This window comes from Cherax quadricarinatus, chromosome 53 (assembly GCF_038502225.1).
Source record: "Cherax quadricarinatus isolate ZL_2023a chromosome 53, ASM3850222v1, whole genome shotgun sequence".
Classification (NCBI taxonomy): Eukaryota; Metazoa; Arthropoda; class Malacostraca; order Decapoda; family Parastacidae; genus Cherax; species Cherax quadricarinatus.
This window is the reverse complement of record NC_091344.1, coordinates 25,130,821-25,144,669: the sequence shown is the minus strand read 5'-3', so window position 1 is coordinate 25,144,669 and position 13,849 is coordinate 25,130,821. Positions and strand designations below refer to the sequence as shown.

At 39.0% G+C, this 13,849-nt stretch overlaps 1 protein-coding gene across 2 annotated transcripts in view; it reads left to right on the top strand.

Annotated features, from left to right (window-relative positions):
- Dgk (diacyl glycerol kinase 1) overlaps positions 1-13,849 on the top strand; it is a 95,655-nt gene that overhangs the window by 36,638 nt on the left and 45,168 nt on the right. For both annotated transcript variants that reach the window (XR_011393477.1, XM_070096487.1), the window contains exons 2-4: positions 7,196-7,272; positions 8,485-8,622; positions 9,694-9,928. Coding sequence is in view for 1 of the 2 variants with exons in the window: in XM_070096487.1 (XP_069952588.1) it covers positions 7,196-7,272; positions 8,485-8,622; positions 9,694-9,928 (450 nt within the window). In the remaining variant the exon portion in view is untranslated. The remainder of the gene's footprint in view (positions 1-7,195; positions 7,273-8,484; positions 8,623-9,693; positions 9,929-13,849) is intronic.

The following is a 13,849-nucleotide window of genomic DNA, read 5'->3' as shown; positions in this document are numbered from 1 at the left end:
AAGAAAGTCACCCGACTCTAAATTTCCTGTCAAATTGCTCCAGTCAATCTGTCTATAGTTGAAATCTCCCATTAGCACAACATTTTCGTATGTAGATGCCTTACGAATTTCGTCCCATAGAAGTTTACTGCACTCCCTATCAAGATTTGGGGCCCTGTAAATCACACCCAAAATTAGTTTTTCTCGGCCCTCGAGAAGCTGTAACCAAACAGATTCAGTGGCTGACGCTTCTAATTTAATATCTTGTCTAACACAACAATTTAAATTGTCTCTGACATACATCGCTACTCCACCACCTTTCCTGTTGACCCTGTCAGTGTGGAATAATTTATAGCCTTGTATGTGACATTCAGATGGCATCTCTCTATCTTTCAGATTGAGCCAGGTCTCTGTTATAGCAATAATATCTATGTTTCCTGCACTTGCAATTAATCTTAGCTCATCTATCTTATTTCTAACACTCCTGCTATTAGTATAGTAAACCTTAAGGGAGCTAGTCCCTTGCTGCCCTCTGCTGTCCCCCTTCGTTTTCTGACCTGTTCTATTGTCTTTATTTATAACTTCATGCTGAATGCCTTTTATACATTTACTGTTTCCAACCCTAGTGTTGCAACCTGCTTGTTTCCCACACACACCCATACCTCTATCTTCCATCAGTTTAAAATCATAGGCATTTCACCAATGGCCTTCTCAATCGAGTCTGCAAGTGCTACCACCCCTGCCCCAGAGAGATGAACCCCATCCCTTGCATACATATCATGTTTGCCATAAAAGTTGTTCCAGTTGTCAATGAATGGGATTGCAAGTTCCTTGCAGTATCTGTCTAGCCAGCAATTTACACCAATTGCCCTAGACAACCATTCATTTCCTACTCCCCTTCTAGGCAAGATGCTACATATGATTGGGATCCCTCCCTTAGACTTAATGAAATCTATAGCTGACCTGTACTTATCTAGCAGCTCTTCTCTCCTACCCTTCCCAATATCATTTCCACCAGCACTGAGACAGATAATGGGCTTGTTCCCATTACCTGACATGATATTATCCAGTCTGTTGACAATGTCCCCAACACCAGCTCCAGGGAAGCACACTCTATCTCTCATCTTCTTATTCCTATTACAAAAAGCACGGTCAACATATCTTACCTGAGAGTCACCAACCACAAGAATGCGCTTACCTTCATTAGCAGGGGCAGTAGTACCCTTACCTTCACTGGCCACTGAAGTACATTCATCCTGGAGAACAGAGAAGCGATTTCCTACCTTCAGATCTTCACTCTTAACTTTCCTTACTCTGATGCGCCTCCCATTACTGTGAACAACTCGCCACTTGTAGCAGGTGCTGGGCTGCACCTCACTGCTGGTACCCGTTGCTACCTCCCCACCTACAGCCTCCTCACAGTGAGAGACAGACTGCACCTCACTGCTAGAAGCCTCATTCCCCACATCTCCAACCACCTCACACTCTCTCCCAGGCCCATTGAGGTGGACCTTCAGCCTCCTAATCTCCTCCTGGAGAAGCAAGACCTCCTCCTTCAACTCTCCAAACTCAGTTTTTAAAACACTGCAGAAGCAAGCCATGCTTTGTAACCGTCCACGATGCTTTGTAACCGTCCTGACATGCTTGGATCAAAGAGGATTTCCAGAGGATACTGAAGTAATGGGTTCCCCATTACACTGGACTTTAAAATTATTTTTCAGTTTATTTTTCGTGTCAGAGTATGACTTCAGTTTTCCAGAGATGTAACGATAATTTGTTTTCTACTTACCATTAACTACAGGAGTACATTATCTAGTGACTACATTAGCTATAACTTGTTGGTCTTTACCTGACACTAACAAAGTACTACTTACAACAGGAGCTTGAACTTAACATTGGCTGTATAGTCCTTGTGGCTTAGCGCTTCTTTTTGATTATAATAATAATAATAATAATTAAACTTAACATTGATGGTCATGTCATTCATGTAACATAAGAACAGTAAGGGACCCAAAATACCACTTTGGGAAACCCCACATGCAAGCAGGGAGGAAGGCAAGTGGGCTGGAATGCAGGCAGGAAGGCAAGCAGGCTGGAAGGCAGGCAAGAGACAAGCAGGCAGGAGGCAAGCAGGCAGGCTGGCAGGAGGCAAGCAGGCAGGCAGGCAGGCAGGCAGGCAGGCAGGCAGGCAGGCAGGCAGGCAGGCAGGCAGGAGGCAAGCTGGCAGGAGGCAAGCTGGCAGGAGGCAAGCAGGCAGGCAGGCAGGAGGCAAGCAGGCAGACAGGCAGGAGGCAAACAGGCAGGAGGCAAGCTGGCAGGAGGCAAGCAGGAGGCAAGCAGGCAGGCAGGCAGGAGGCAAGCAGGCAGGTAGGGTTGCCACAGAACTCTGGCATTCACTACATGATAACTGAAGAGCTTCTCTATCTGCCACCTGCTTCAAAGCTACTGTGAAAAACACCTGCTTTCCCTCATATGATCTAAGTAACAATAATGCTGAAAAATTCTTTTAACTTCATCTGTGTATAAAACTGTATTCTTATATAATTGCATTTCATAATCTAGCTTTAAAGGGATACTCTGCCTGCTTTTCTTTTTGTTTGTCGGTAATACAATTGTAAACACGTACTTGATTCTCAAATTCAGCAACTCCCATTTCCTCGCATTTAGTTGTGTTATTTTCAGATAAAATTTATTTTTAGAAATTAGAATGTAAAACTATGTTTTACTGTGAATATTTGGTGCTTTAAGAATTCCAGTTCTTGAATTGAATATCATCTAATGTAAAAAAATTGTACCTATAAATGTACAAGAAACCATGGAGAAGTGGAGCAGAATTCTTCCTCCGTAAGCCACGTATGTCGTAAGAGGCAACTAAAATGCCGGAAATAAAGGTCTAGTAAGATATGAGATAAGATTTTGTTTGGCATTTTAACCCCAGAGGGTTAGGCACCCAGGATAACCCAAGAAAGGCAGTGAGTCATCGAGGGACTTTGTCTTATTTCCACTGGGGTCCTCAATCTTGTCCCCTAGGATGCTACCCACACCAGTCGACTAACACCTAGGTACCTACTTGCTAGGTGAACAGGACAGCAAGTGTAAGGAAACACATTGAATGTTTCCACCATGTCAGGAATTAAACCCGGACCTTCAGTGTGTGAAGCAAGAGCCTTGCCAACTAGGCCACAGGGTCCCATGGCCCCTTCTCCTGTATAAATTGTTAAATTTAAAAAGAAAAAAACTTTCATTTTTCTTTTTTAAGTCACCCTGCCTTGGGGGATACGGCCAGTTTGTTGAAAAAAATAAAACTTACAAGATTGTAACCCAAATAATTTTTCTTATAATCATCTACAATGATATATTTAGTCAAATTACACATACATTCATTATACAGTGGACCCCCGCATAACGATGGCATCACATAGCGATTTTTCCGCATAACGATTACTTTTATCGCAAAATTTTTGCCGCGCATACCGATTAAAAACCCGCTTACCGATTTTCGTCCGAGACGCGTCCAATGTGCCCTCACATGTGCCGGCCGTCCCATTGTTTACCAGCCAGCCTCCGCGGTAACATCCAAGCATACACTCGGAATATTTCATATTATTACAGTGTTTTCGGTGCTGTTTCTGGAAAATAAGTGACCATGGGCCCCAAGAAAGCTTCTAGTGCCAACCCTGTGGTAAAAAGGGTGAGAATTAGTATGGAAATTAAGAAAGATTTTGAAGGGTTTGGGGCTAACCCTGAGAAGCCTATGCCAGTTGTGGAATCCATTGTGCCTACTTCAAAGATTAAGGAAATGTGTGCAGAGTGGGTTGAACTGCAAACCTTTATAGATGAAAATCACCCTGACACAGCTGTTGCAAGCCGTGCTTGTGACTATTTCAATGACAATGTTATGGCCCATTTTAGGAAAGTCTTGAAGGAACGGGAGGTACAGAGCTCTATGGACAGATTTGTTGTGCGACAGAGGTCCAGTGACTCTCAAGCTGGTCCTAGTGGCATTAAAAGAAGAAGGGAAGTAACCCCAGAAAAGGACTTGCTACCTCAAGTCCTAATGGAAGGGGATTCCCCTTCTAAACAGTAAGAAGATAATGCTCTCCCCTCCTCCCATCCCATCAATCATCACCAGATCTTCAATAAAAGTAAGTGTCATGTAATTGTGCATGCCTTTTTCAGTTTGTGTGTATTAAAATTAACATTTCATGTGGTAAAAAAAAATTTTTTTCATACTTTTGGGCGTCTTGCACGGATTAATTTTATTTCCATTATTTCTTATGGGGAAAATTCATTCGCATAACGATTATTTCGCATAACGATGAGCCCTCTTGCACGGATTAAAATCGTTAACCGGGGGTCCACTGTATACTCACTTATTCAGTTTTATTTGTATATATTTAATGTCTTTAAATGCACATACATGTAGTGTTTATTGCTGGCCTGAAATACTCTGCATAACCAAGGGCTTTCTTTATGCATTTAAGTGTCACCCATTTCTCTATAAACAATGTATCATGTGGAAATTAATTTGAATGTATGCTTTTAAAACTAACAAAATATATATTTAAAGTTTGATATTTGTTAAAATTTAGATGATATTTATTTCATACATTTTGAAAAGCCCCTGGTTAATATGCAAAACATTTTGGTTAAACTAGAACTGTATAAGTTGTATCATGTACAGTGGACCCCCGGTTAACGATTTTAATCCGTGCAAGAGGGCTCATCGTTATGCGAAATAATCGTTATGCGAATGAATTTTCCCCATAAGAAATAATGGAAATAAAATTAATCCGTGCAAGACGCCCAAAAGTATGAAAAAAATTTTTTTTTACCACATGAAATGTTAATTTTAATACACACAAACTGAAAAAGGCATGCACAATTAAATGACACTTACTTTTATTGAAGATCTGGTGATGATTGATGGGATGGGAGGAGGGGAGAGAGTGTGTTAGTGTTTAGAAGGGGAATCCCCTTCCATTAGGACTTGAGGTAGTAAGTCCTTTTCTGGGGTTACTTCCCTTCTTCTTTTAATGCCACTAGGGCCAGCTTCAGAGTCACTGGACTTCTTTCGCACAAGATATCTGTCCATAGTGGCCTGTACCTCTCGTTCCTTTATGACTTGCCTAAAGTGTTTCACAACATTGTCAGTGTAATAATCACCAGCACGGCTTGCAATAGCTGTGTGAGGGTGATTTTCATCCATGAAGGTTTGCACTTCAAGCCACTTAGCACAGATTTCCTTTATCTTTGTAGTAGGCAACTTCTTCAATTTCTCTCTCCCCTCCTCTGAACCAGTTTCCTCAGGTCTGGCCTCTTGCTCTTGAAGTTGATCTATCAGCTCATCAGTGGTTAGTTCTTCATTGTCCTCCTCCACCAACTCTTCCACATCCTCCCCACTAACCTCCAACCCCAAGGACTTTCCCAATGCCACAATGGATTCCTCAACTGGCACAGGATTCTCAGGGTTAGCCTCAAACCCTTCAAAATCCCTTTTGTCTACACATTCTGGCCACAGTTTCTTCCAAGCAGAGTTCAAGGTCCTCTTAGTCACTTCCTCCCAAGCCTTACCTATAAGGTTTACACAATTGAGGATATTAAAGTGATCTCTCCAAAACTCTCTTAGAGTCAGTTGAGTTTCTGAGGTCATTACAAAGCACCTTTCAAACAGAGCTTTTGTGTACAGTTTCTTGAAGTTGGAAATAACCTGCTGGTCCATGGGCTGCAGGAGAGGAGTGGTATTAGGAGGCAAAAACTTCACCTTAATGAAGCTCATGTCCCCATAAAGTCGCTCTGCCACGTCTGTAGGATGACCAGGGGCATTGTCTAACACCAGGAGGCACTTAAGTTCTAATTTCTTTTCAGTTAGGTAATTTTTCACATTGGGGGCAAATGCATGGTGTAACCAGTTATAGAAAAATTCCCTAGTGACCCATGCCTTACTGTTTGCCCTCCACAGCACACACAAATTATCCTTGAGGACATTCTTTTGCCTGAACGCTCTGGGAGTTTCAGAGTGATACACTAATAAAGGCTTCACTTTGCAATCACCAGTAGCATTGGCACACATCAACAAAGTAAGCCTGTCTTTCATAGGCTTATGTCCTGGGAGTGCCTTTTCCTCCTGAGTAATGTAGGTCCTGCTTGGCATTTTCTTCCAGAACAGGCCTGTTTCATCACAATTAAACACTTGTTCAGGTTTCAGTCCTTCAGTTTCTATGTACTCCTTGAATTCCTGCACATATTTTTCAGCCGCTTTGTGGTCCGAACTGGCAGCCTCACCATGCCGTATCACACTATGGATGCCACTACGCTTCTTAAATCTCTCAAACCAACCTTTGCTGGCCTTAAATTCACTCACATCATCACTAGTTGCAGGCATTTTTTTAATTAAATCCTCATGCAACTTCCTAGCCTTTTCACATATGATCGCTTGAGAGATGCTATCTCCTGCTATCTGTTTTTCATTTATCCACACCAATAAGAGTCTCTCAACATCTTCCATCACTTGCGATCTTTGTTTCGAAAACACAGTTGAACCTTTGGCAAGAACAGCTTCCTTGATTGTCTTTCTGGTGCCCACAATAGTAGCGATGGTTGATTGGGGTTTCTTGTACAGCTTGACTAGGTCGGCTATACGCACTCCACTTTCATACTTATCAATTATCTCTTTCTTCATCTCTATAGTAATTCTTACCCTTTGAGGTGTAGGGTTGGCACTAGAAGCTTTCTTGGGGCCCATGGTCACTTATTTTCCAGAAACAGCACCGAAAATACTGTAATAATACGAAATATTCCGAGTGTATGCTTGGATGTTACCGCGGAGGCTGGCTGGTAAACAATGGGACGGGGCGGCACATGTGAGGCTGGCTGAGGGCACATTGGACGCGTCTCGGACGAAAATCGGTAAGCGGGTTTTTAATCGGTATGCGCGGCAAAAATTTTGCGATAAAAGTAATCGTTATGCGGAAAAATCGCTATGTGATGCCATCGTTATGCGGGGGTCCACTGTACTTGTAGAAATAAAAATTATTATTATTACTCCTCTCTTAATAAATACAAAATACTGTACAAATAATTAATTTCTTTTCTGCAGTATACAGGTAATGTAGTTTACGTGTAATAAAATACTGTTAGGCACTAAAGAAAGATACTAGCATGAAGTGCATTTTGGGCAGACTGGTGAACTAATGTCTGCTTTCTTTCTTTACAGATTCTACCAAGAAACTTGAAGATGTGCTCAAGGAGTTTACTGGGTCAGGTCCTCTTTCTAAGTACAGCCTGGAAGGGGTGAGTGTATTAGTTTATTATGTGTCTTTAGAATATATAGTATATACTGTACCTGTGATTACTACTACATGTACTAATAATAATAATAAAGAAGAAGACGAATATCTCCATGGGGAAATTGAGTAGACTCATTCCTCCATAAGCCATGTATGTTGTAAGAGGTAACAAAAATGCTGGGAGCAAGGAGCTAGTAACCCCTTCTGCATATTTTAATAAATGTAAAAAGAAATTTTTGTTATAAAGTTTTCTTCTGTTTGGGGTTGCCCTGCCTTGGTGGGCACTAATTACACTATATCATTCTCTAATCTACCCTTACCTCACTTATGACTAATCACCTTAAACCATGGATAACCCAACAAAAAGCTGCTTTGCAGATTATCACCCATTCCTGAGCCAGACAACACACACCTCCACTCTTCAAGAGTTTGAATTTACTTAATATACAAAATATGCACTCTTATTACTGTGCCTATTATATATAGAACATTAAACTCCAGTATAAATCCTCCCCTCAAACTGCTCCTTGATAGCTACAACAGAACACACAGGCACAATATATGGCACAAAAACTCCCTTAGACATCCCCATGGTTGTCTCACCTTATACAGAAATGCAGTGGACATAAAGGGCCCCAAGCTATAGAATTCATTACCTGAACTAGCAAGAGGTCCCCTGTCTGCCAGTCACTTTAGAGCTATAATTATAAAAATCACTTCATCTCCCAGATATAACTACACCAACACTTTGCTATACCAAACATAACCAACTTCCTGTTTCTTCACTGTCTCTTATAATCTTCCCAGAGCCTGAAAACATAAAGCCAGTTTGAAACTTCTAAATATATCCCAATTAATACATGCTTAAAACTGTACTATTGTAAATTGTGTTAATTGTAATATTTTTGCTACCTCTTTTTTTGTAATGATGCATAATTAATAACCTATGTCTAATCTTAAGTAGTCTGTAACCATTAGCATGAGTCAGCCCAAAATGCATAAGCATGCTAGTGGCTTTCTTTGTGCTTAACAATATCTTATTATATGTAAACTACACTTTGTATTCTACACAAATATAATTTTATTTGATTTGATTTGAAATAGCTGGTGTGTTAAAAAAAAAATAATAATATCTACAGTTATAATTATTAATCACTCTCCTCATGTATGTCATCACTTTAAACAACTTAATACTGATGCAGCAATCCTTCTGCAGGACATTGACTATGAAGGGTTCCGATTGTTCATGAATACTTACCTAGAAGTAGACACACCAGAGGAATTGTGTCGACATCTTTTTCTCTCCTTTGTCAAGCGGCCTCGACCACAGCCTGTTGAACCAAAGTCTATTAAGGTATGCCTGTATGGGACATTTTCGGATCCCACTATTACATGTATGTCAGTGTATAGCTAGAATATTTTCTGAGGTTCATTATGAAGTTTCCTCGAAGTATCTCAGAGTTTGTGTGTATTAGGGCAAGTAGAGTATGTCAGGAATTTTATCATTTTCATATCTGTCTGTACCACTGTACTCCATCATGATCATTATTAGTCATAATTATGGTATAATGTTTCCTTCCACTTTATATACTTTGTATGCTTTTTCTTTGTAAATCTTTGTAAATTGCTTTTAGAGTATTATTAACAGAATCTGGCAAAACCCATAATAAAATAATTTACTTGTCATGGGTTAATTATACCTCTATCTAACTCACAAATGTTAATCTTTAGAAAAATTTCAGTCTGTCCTGGACAATTATTAAAATGCTATTGGTAATATCATGGCTTGATAATGTCATAATTGATAATGTTATGGCTTGATGATGTCATGGCTTGATTATGTAATGAATGAGACACTTATGCAACCTTTGACCAACTTTATTGTGGAAACATTTTTCCAGCCGGTGGCTTTCTCAGTCCAATACAGATTGACGGACTGAACACATCACCTCCAGGCTGAGGGACTGATTACCTCAAACACCTCATCTACCATCATTCTCCTCTATATTGGACTAAGGAAGCCACTGGCTGGAGAAACATTTCCACAATAAAGATAGCCCAATGTAGCACAAGTGTCTCATTCATTAAGTTGTCAGCTTTTTAAACCATATACTACTGTATATAATGCTTGATGGTGTTGTGACTTAATAAGAGTTCAGGATGGGTCAAAATATTATCTGAAAATTTAGCACCAATTTGTAGGTTAGCTGTGATTTGTTCCAGCCACAATATTTCTAGTTTTTTTCTTCTAATGAAGATGTATAACTATGCAAACACAAATTTATTTATTTTCTGCAGTATAAGGGTAATGCAGTTTACATGTAATAAAATATTGTTAGGCACAAAAGAAAGCAATTAGCATGTGGAACAATTTGGGCAGACTGGGGTGAATGAAGCAGTAAGTAAGCATTTCTTATTGTTTCAGGAGATGGCGGTGAGGTCCTCAGCCACAGCTTGTGCCCCGATCACATCCCACAACACCTCTGGTGGGTCCATTAGCAACCTAGCCAGCTGTTCCATAGGGGAGAGCATAAGTGGGGGTGGCAAGTCAGAGGGGGGTGGGGGCACCTTGGCAGAGAAGCTCCATGGCCTCACTGAGAAGTTCTCCTCTCTTGGACACAACACCTCTGATTCTGAGGCCTCCACTCATACCAGAACTGGTATATTGCTACTCAGGTTTCTTTTTTCACTTTGATTTCATGCTACTCAGGTTATTTTTTTTGCTGATTTTATGCACCCAGATTTCATTTTTTTTTTCACTTTGATTCCATGGTATTTTTTTTGGTTTGATTTCATGCTTATTTCTATTGCTCAGTAATTATTTTTATTTCAGCACTCCTATCTTCAGTTACACCAAACATGTTCCATCTGCTTCTTCCATATGCTCTATATTACCTTTTTGTTTTTATTTTTACTGCTCTCTCTTTATGTTTCACTAATCTTATTTTTTTTTTTAATATTGGATTGTGTTCTACTTATATTTAATTTATTGCTTAAATTTGGTGGTTACCTTTCACATCTTCCTTTACCTTCTTTAATACTAGTTACTTTCCTCTACATCACCTTGTCCTTCAGTATTCCTTATGACTTTTTGTAATTACTGTCTTGAATAGTGGAAATTATGTCATTATTAATATGTATAATTTTAACACATTAATGGTTTCTCACCAAGCAGCATAATCCAAATATTCAAAGTCATTTGTTCTTTGGCTGCCTTTCCAGAAGAGCACAGATATCATGCTTCAGCATTGATCCATTGAACTACTGCAGCATCAACATCTGGGTGGCCACTTTATTTCCCACTTCCAAAATTTAAGTCTGACTGGCTAGTTTTCCCTGATTCACTCCATATATACAACCATGCTAACATTTTAACTAAATGTTATTTCATAAAGATCATTCATCTTCGTTTACTCCAATCTTAACATGCTTATGTTGGGGACCATAGCTATACTTCAAGCTATTTTTGACTAAAATACTTATGTAAAATCATGTTTTACAGGTAGATGCCAGTGGAAAGTGTCATGACATGTAAAAATATCTTGGTTATTTTATCTATGATATTTAATATTCCATGATAGAAAGTTTTTGAGGCAGAAATATCCAAATTATTAAAAGTAAATTGTCCAAAATCTCAGCACTTGTCCAAATACATCAGACAGCGTGAGGCTCGGGACTCTGAGTTGTTTTAGATCCCTGTACAGTAGTATTTTTTAAAAACAATACTCTTTGGGACTTTTTTATATGGTATTCTGTACTTGAAAGTTCTTTATGCTCATCATTATCACTTCTAATTTTCCAACAACACTGTACAGTACACTCTTTTCATTTTGTAATAATTTGTGTTAGGTTAAATATCTTTATTATGCACTGCATACCCATTCTGCGGGTGGTAGTCAAAATATTACAGTGGCACATGATGGGTCCAAGGACTGGATCACAAGGTTCTAATAACTAAACTAGTTACAGTGGTAATGAACTGTTTATCTTAATACAAACACAATCTTCATCTGGTGTTCCCATTAAAGGAGGTTCCTTAATGCCAGTAAGGAGTTCTTGTTCTAAGAATTGGGCCTACTGTCCCCTTCCTTGGGAATGAATCTGAATGCCTCCCAGTACCTTGGGTGTTTATGACCCCTATGGGTTTAGTGCTCCCCCATAAATACTGTAAAATAATAATAATTCATCTGGTGTGTTATTAAAAAATTCAGCATCAACATAGGTTATTTTTTCATCTTTCAAGCCTTGATGCTACTGAAGGGTTCTTGTAAGAAATTTGAACTACCCTGATTATCTCCCATTCCCTGGCCCCTGTAAGTTTAGCACTTCCCATGAATATAATAATAATAATAACACTGCTCAGCCAGGTACAATTCTGTATCTCTGTCTCCTGCTTTGACTTTCAGCATTAACAAATTTGTAAATTGTAAATGAAACCTAAAGTATGTTTCTCTCTGTCGTAGGTCATTACAGGAAAGCCCCACTTTACAGTGCTTTGCTTTACAGCATTTTACTAATACAATGGTATTAGCAAAATGGGTATGATACAATTATACCCATTCTTCATTTATTCAGACTTCCTACAATAAATATATTCACCACTCACTATAAGCTAAGGATGAAAATATTTTAAGGTAAGTAATGTGTGTACTGTATATGCATTTTTTAGTCTTAGCTATACTGCTCACTTGATAAATGATAGTGTAAACATGTTATCAGGCTTCTATATGCATTTGAAAGTGAAAAAAAAAAAAGCTATGATTCACTTTACAGCAGTAGCCCAGAACTTAACCTGCTGGATAAGTGGGTTAGTTCTGACAAGAAAATCAGAAGTCATGTCAAAGTACTGTAGTAGGAGGTGAGATAGCCAAGGTCAGGAAAGATAAGAGATAAGATAAGATTTCGTTCGGATTTTTAACCCCGAAGGGTTAGCCACCCAGGATAACCCGAGAAAGGCAGTGGCATCATCAAGGACTGTTTGCCTTATTTCCATTGGGGTCCTCAATCTTGTCCCCCAGGATGCAACCCACACCAGTCGACTAACACCCTGGTTCCTATTTGCTGCTAGGTGAACAGAACAACAGGTGTAAGGAAACACGTTGAAATGTTTCTACCCCGCCGGGAATCGAACCTGGGCCCTCCGTGTGTGAAGCGAGAGCTTTAGCCACCAGGCCAACATACTGGGAGAAGCAAATATCTTCAGATACAAAACTGGGGCTAACATTCTTGTTAGAGATCCTGTATATGATGGCCACTTAGTAGCATCTTGTTAAGTCAGTCATCATACACATCAGTAACTTGAATGTTAACCTTGGCTTTGGTTTTGGAGATATTTGCAAATATGTGCTAGCACATTGCCAGATACCTCTCTTTATACCTTCCACCGCTTTGACCAGACTTCAGATGTTCTCTCTTACACAGATGCAAACCTGATAACTGTCTAAAATTGATTTATCAGTCTATTTTTCTTTGCACTATGTGCATTTGCTGTGAAATTTCCCAGTCACATTACTGGGACTTATTATTTATCTCTAATCATCTAAGCTTCATCAAATCAAATTAAAACATGATGAAAATTCATTTTTATAAGCAAATATTTTTCCCACAACAGTGACTAGTTCACCCCTCTCCTTTGATGTTGTTTGGTGAGCTTGAAGAGGGACTTTTTCTTGTACGTAATTAATTTTGGATGTTAACTAATGGTGTTGCAACCAGTTTCATCCAAACAGAATACAGTATGCAAACCACTTTGTAGCAATATACATGTATGTAAAGAACTTATTCCAGTTTAATTTGAAACATATACAGTAATCATTCTTACTAGTGATAGTTGCTCTCAAGTTGCTTTGTGAGATTCTATCTCACAAAATATTGTTGGTTAATCTCTTCCAGCTGGTTCATTTGTTCTAGCTCTCCTCTACACCATTGTTTCTTACAACTTATTCCTACACTAATCTTTTCTTTAATTTCATAATAAGGCCATAATGTTTGAATTGTTTTAGCTATTATTCTAGACTGGTTTTCATATCTTAATTTAAAACTTGTTTACTGGTAAAAGAAAAGGCTAGTAGATGAGCTTGAGTAAGGTGTATAGTTTTACATATGCACTCTTCACTAGTGCTTTTTGGGACCATATATAACTACATATTCACTCCTCACCAGTGTTCTTTGGGACCACATGCAATATTAACAGCAGTTTGCCTTGCTTAACACCTGCAAATTAATAAATATTTTGTTATTTTTGAGCAGTGACATAAGTGGTAGATGTTGTCATAATAAAAAAATTCTCTTTTTGGAGTGCGTGCCTGGCCAGTGCTCCATCTGAAAATGGACTGTCCAAAGAGTCTCACTGTCTGAAGCATCCCTATCATCACTCTTCTGAATTTTCAGGTCCTGACCTCAGAATACCTCTTCCCCAAAATTTATATGAACTCTTTACATAATTTTTTTTTCATAATGTGTCATAACCATATAAGAGTGTTGACACCACTGTACTCAAATACGTTTCCCTGTTTTGTATCAGTTGACAAACTTCTTTCGTGCCACACATTCTAAAACACTTGTAACTTTATTTCCCTTAT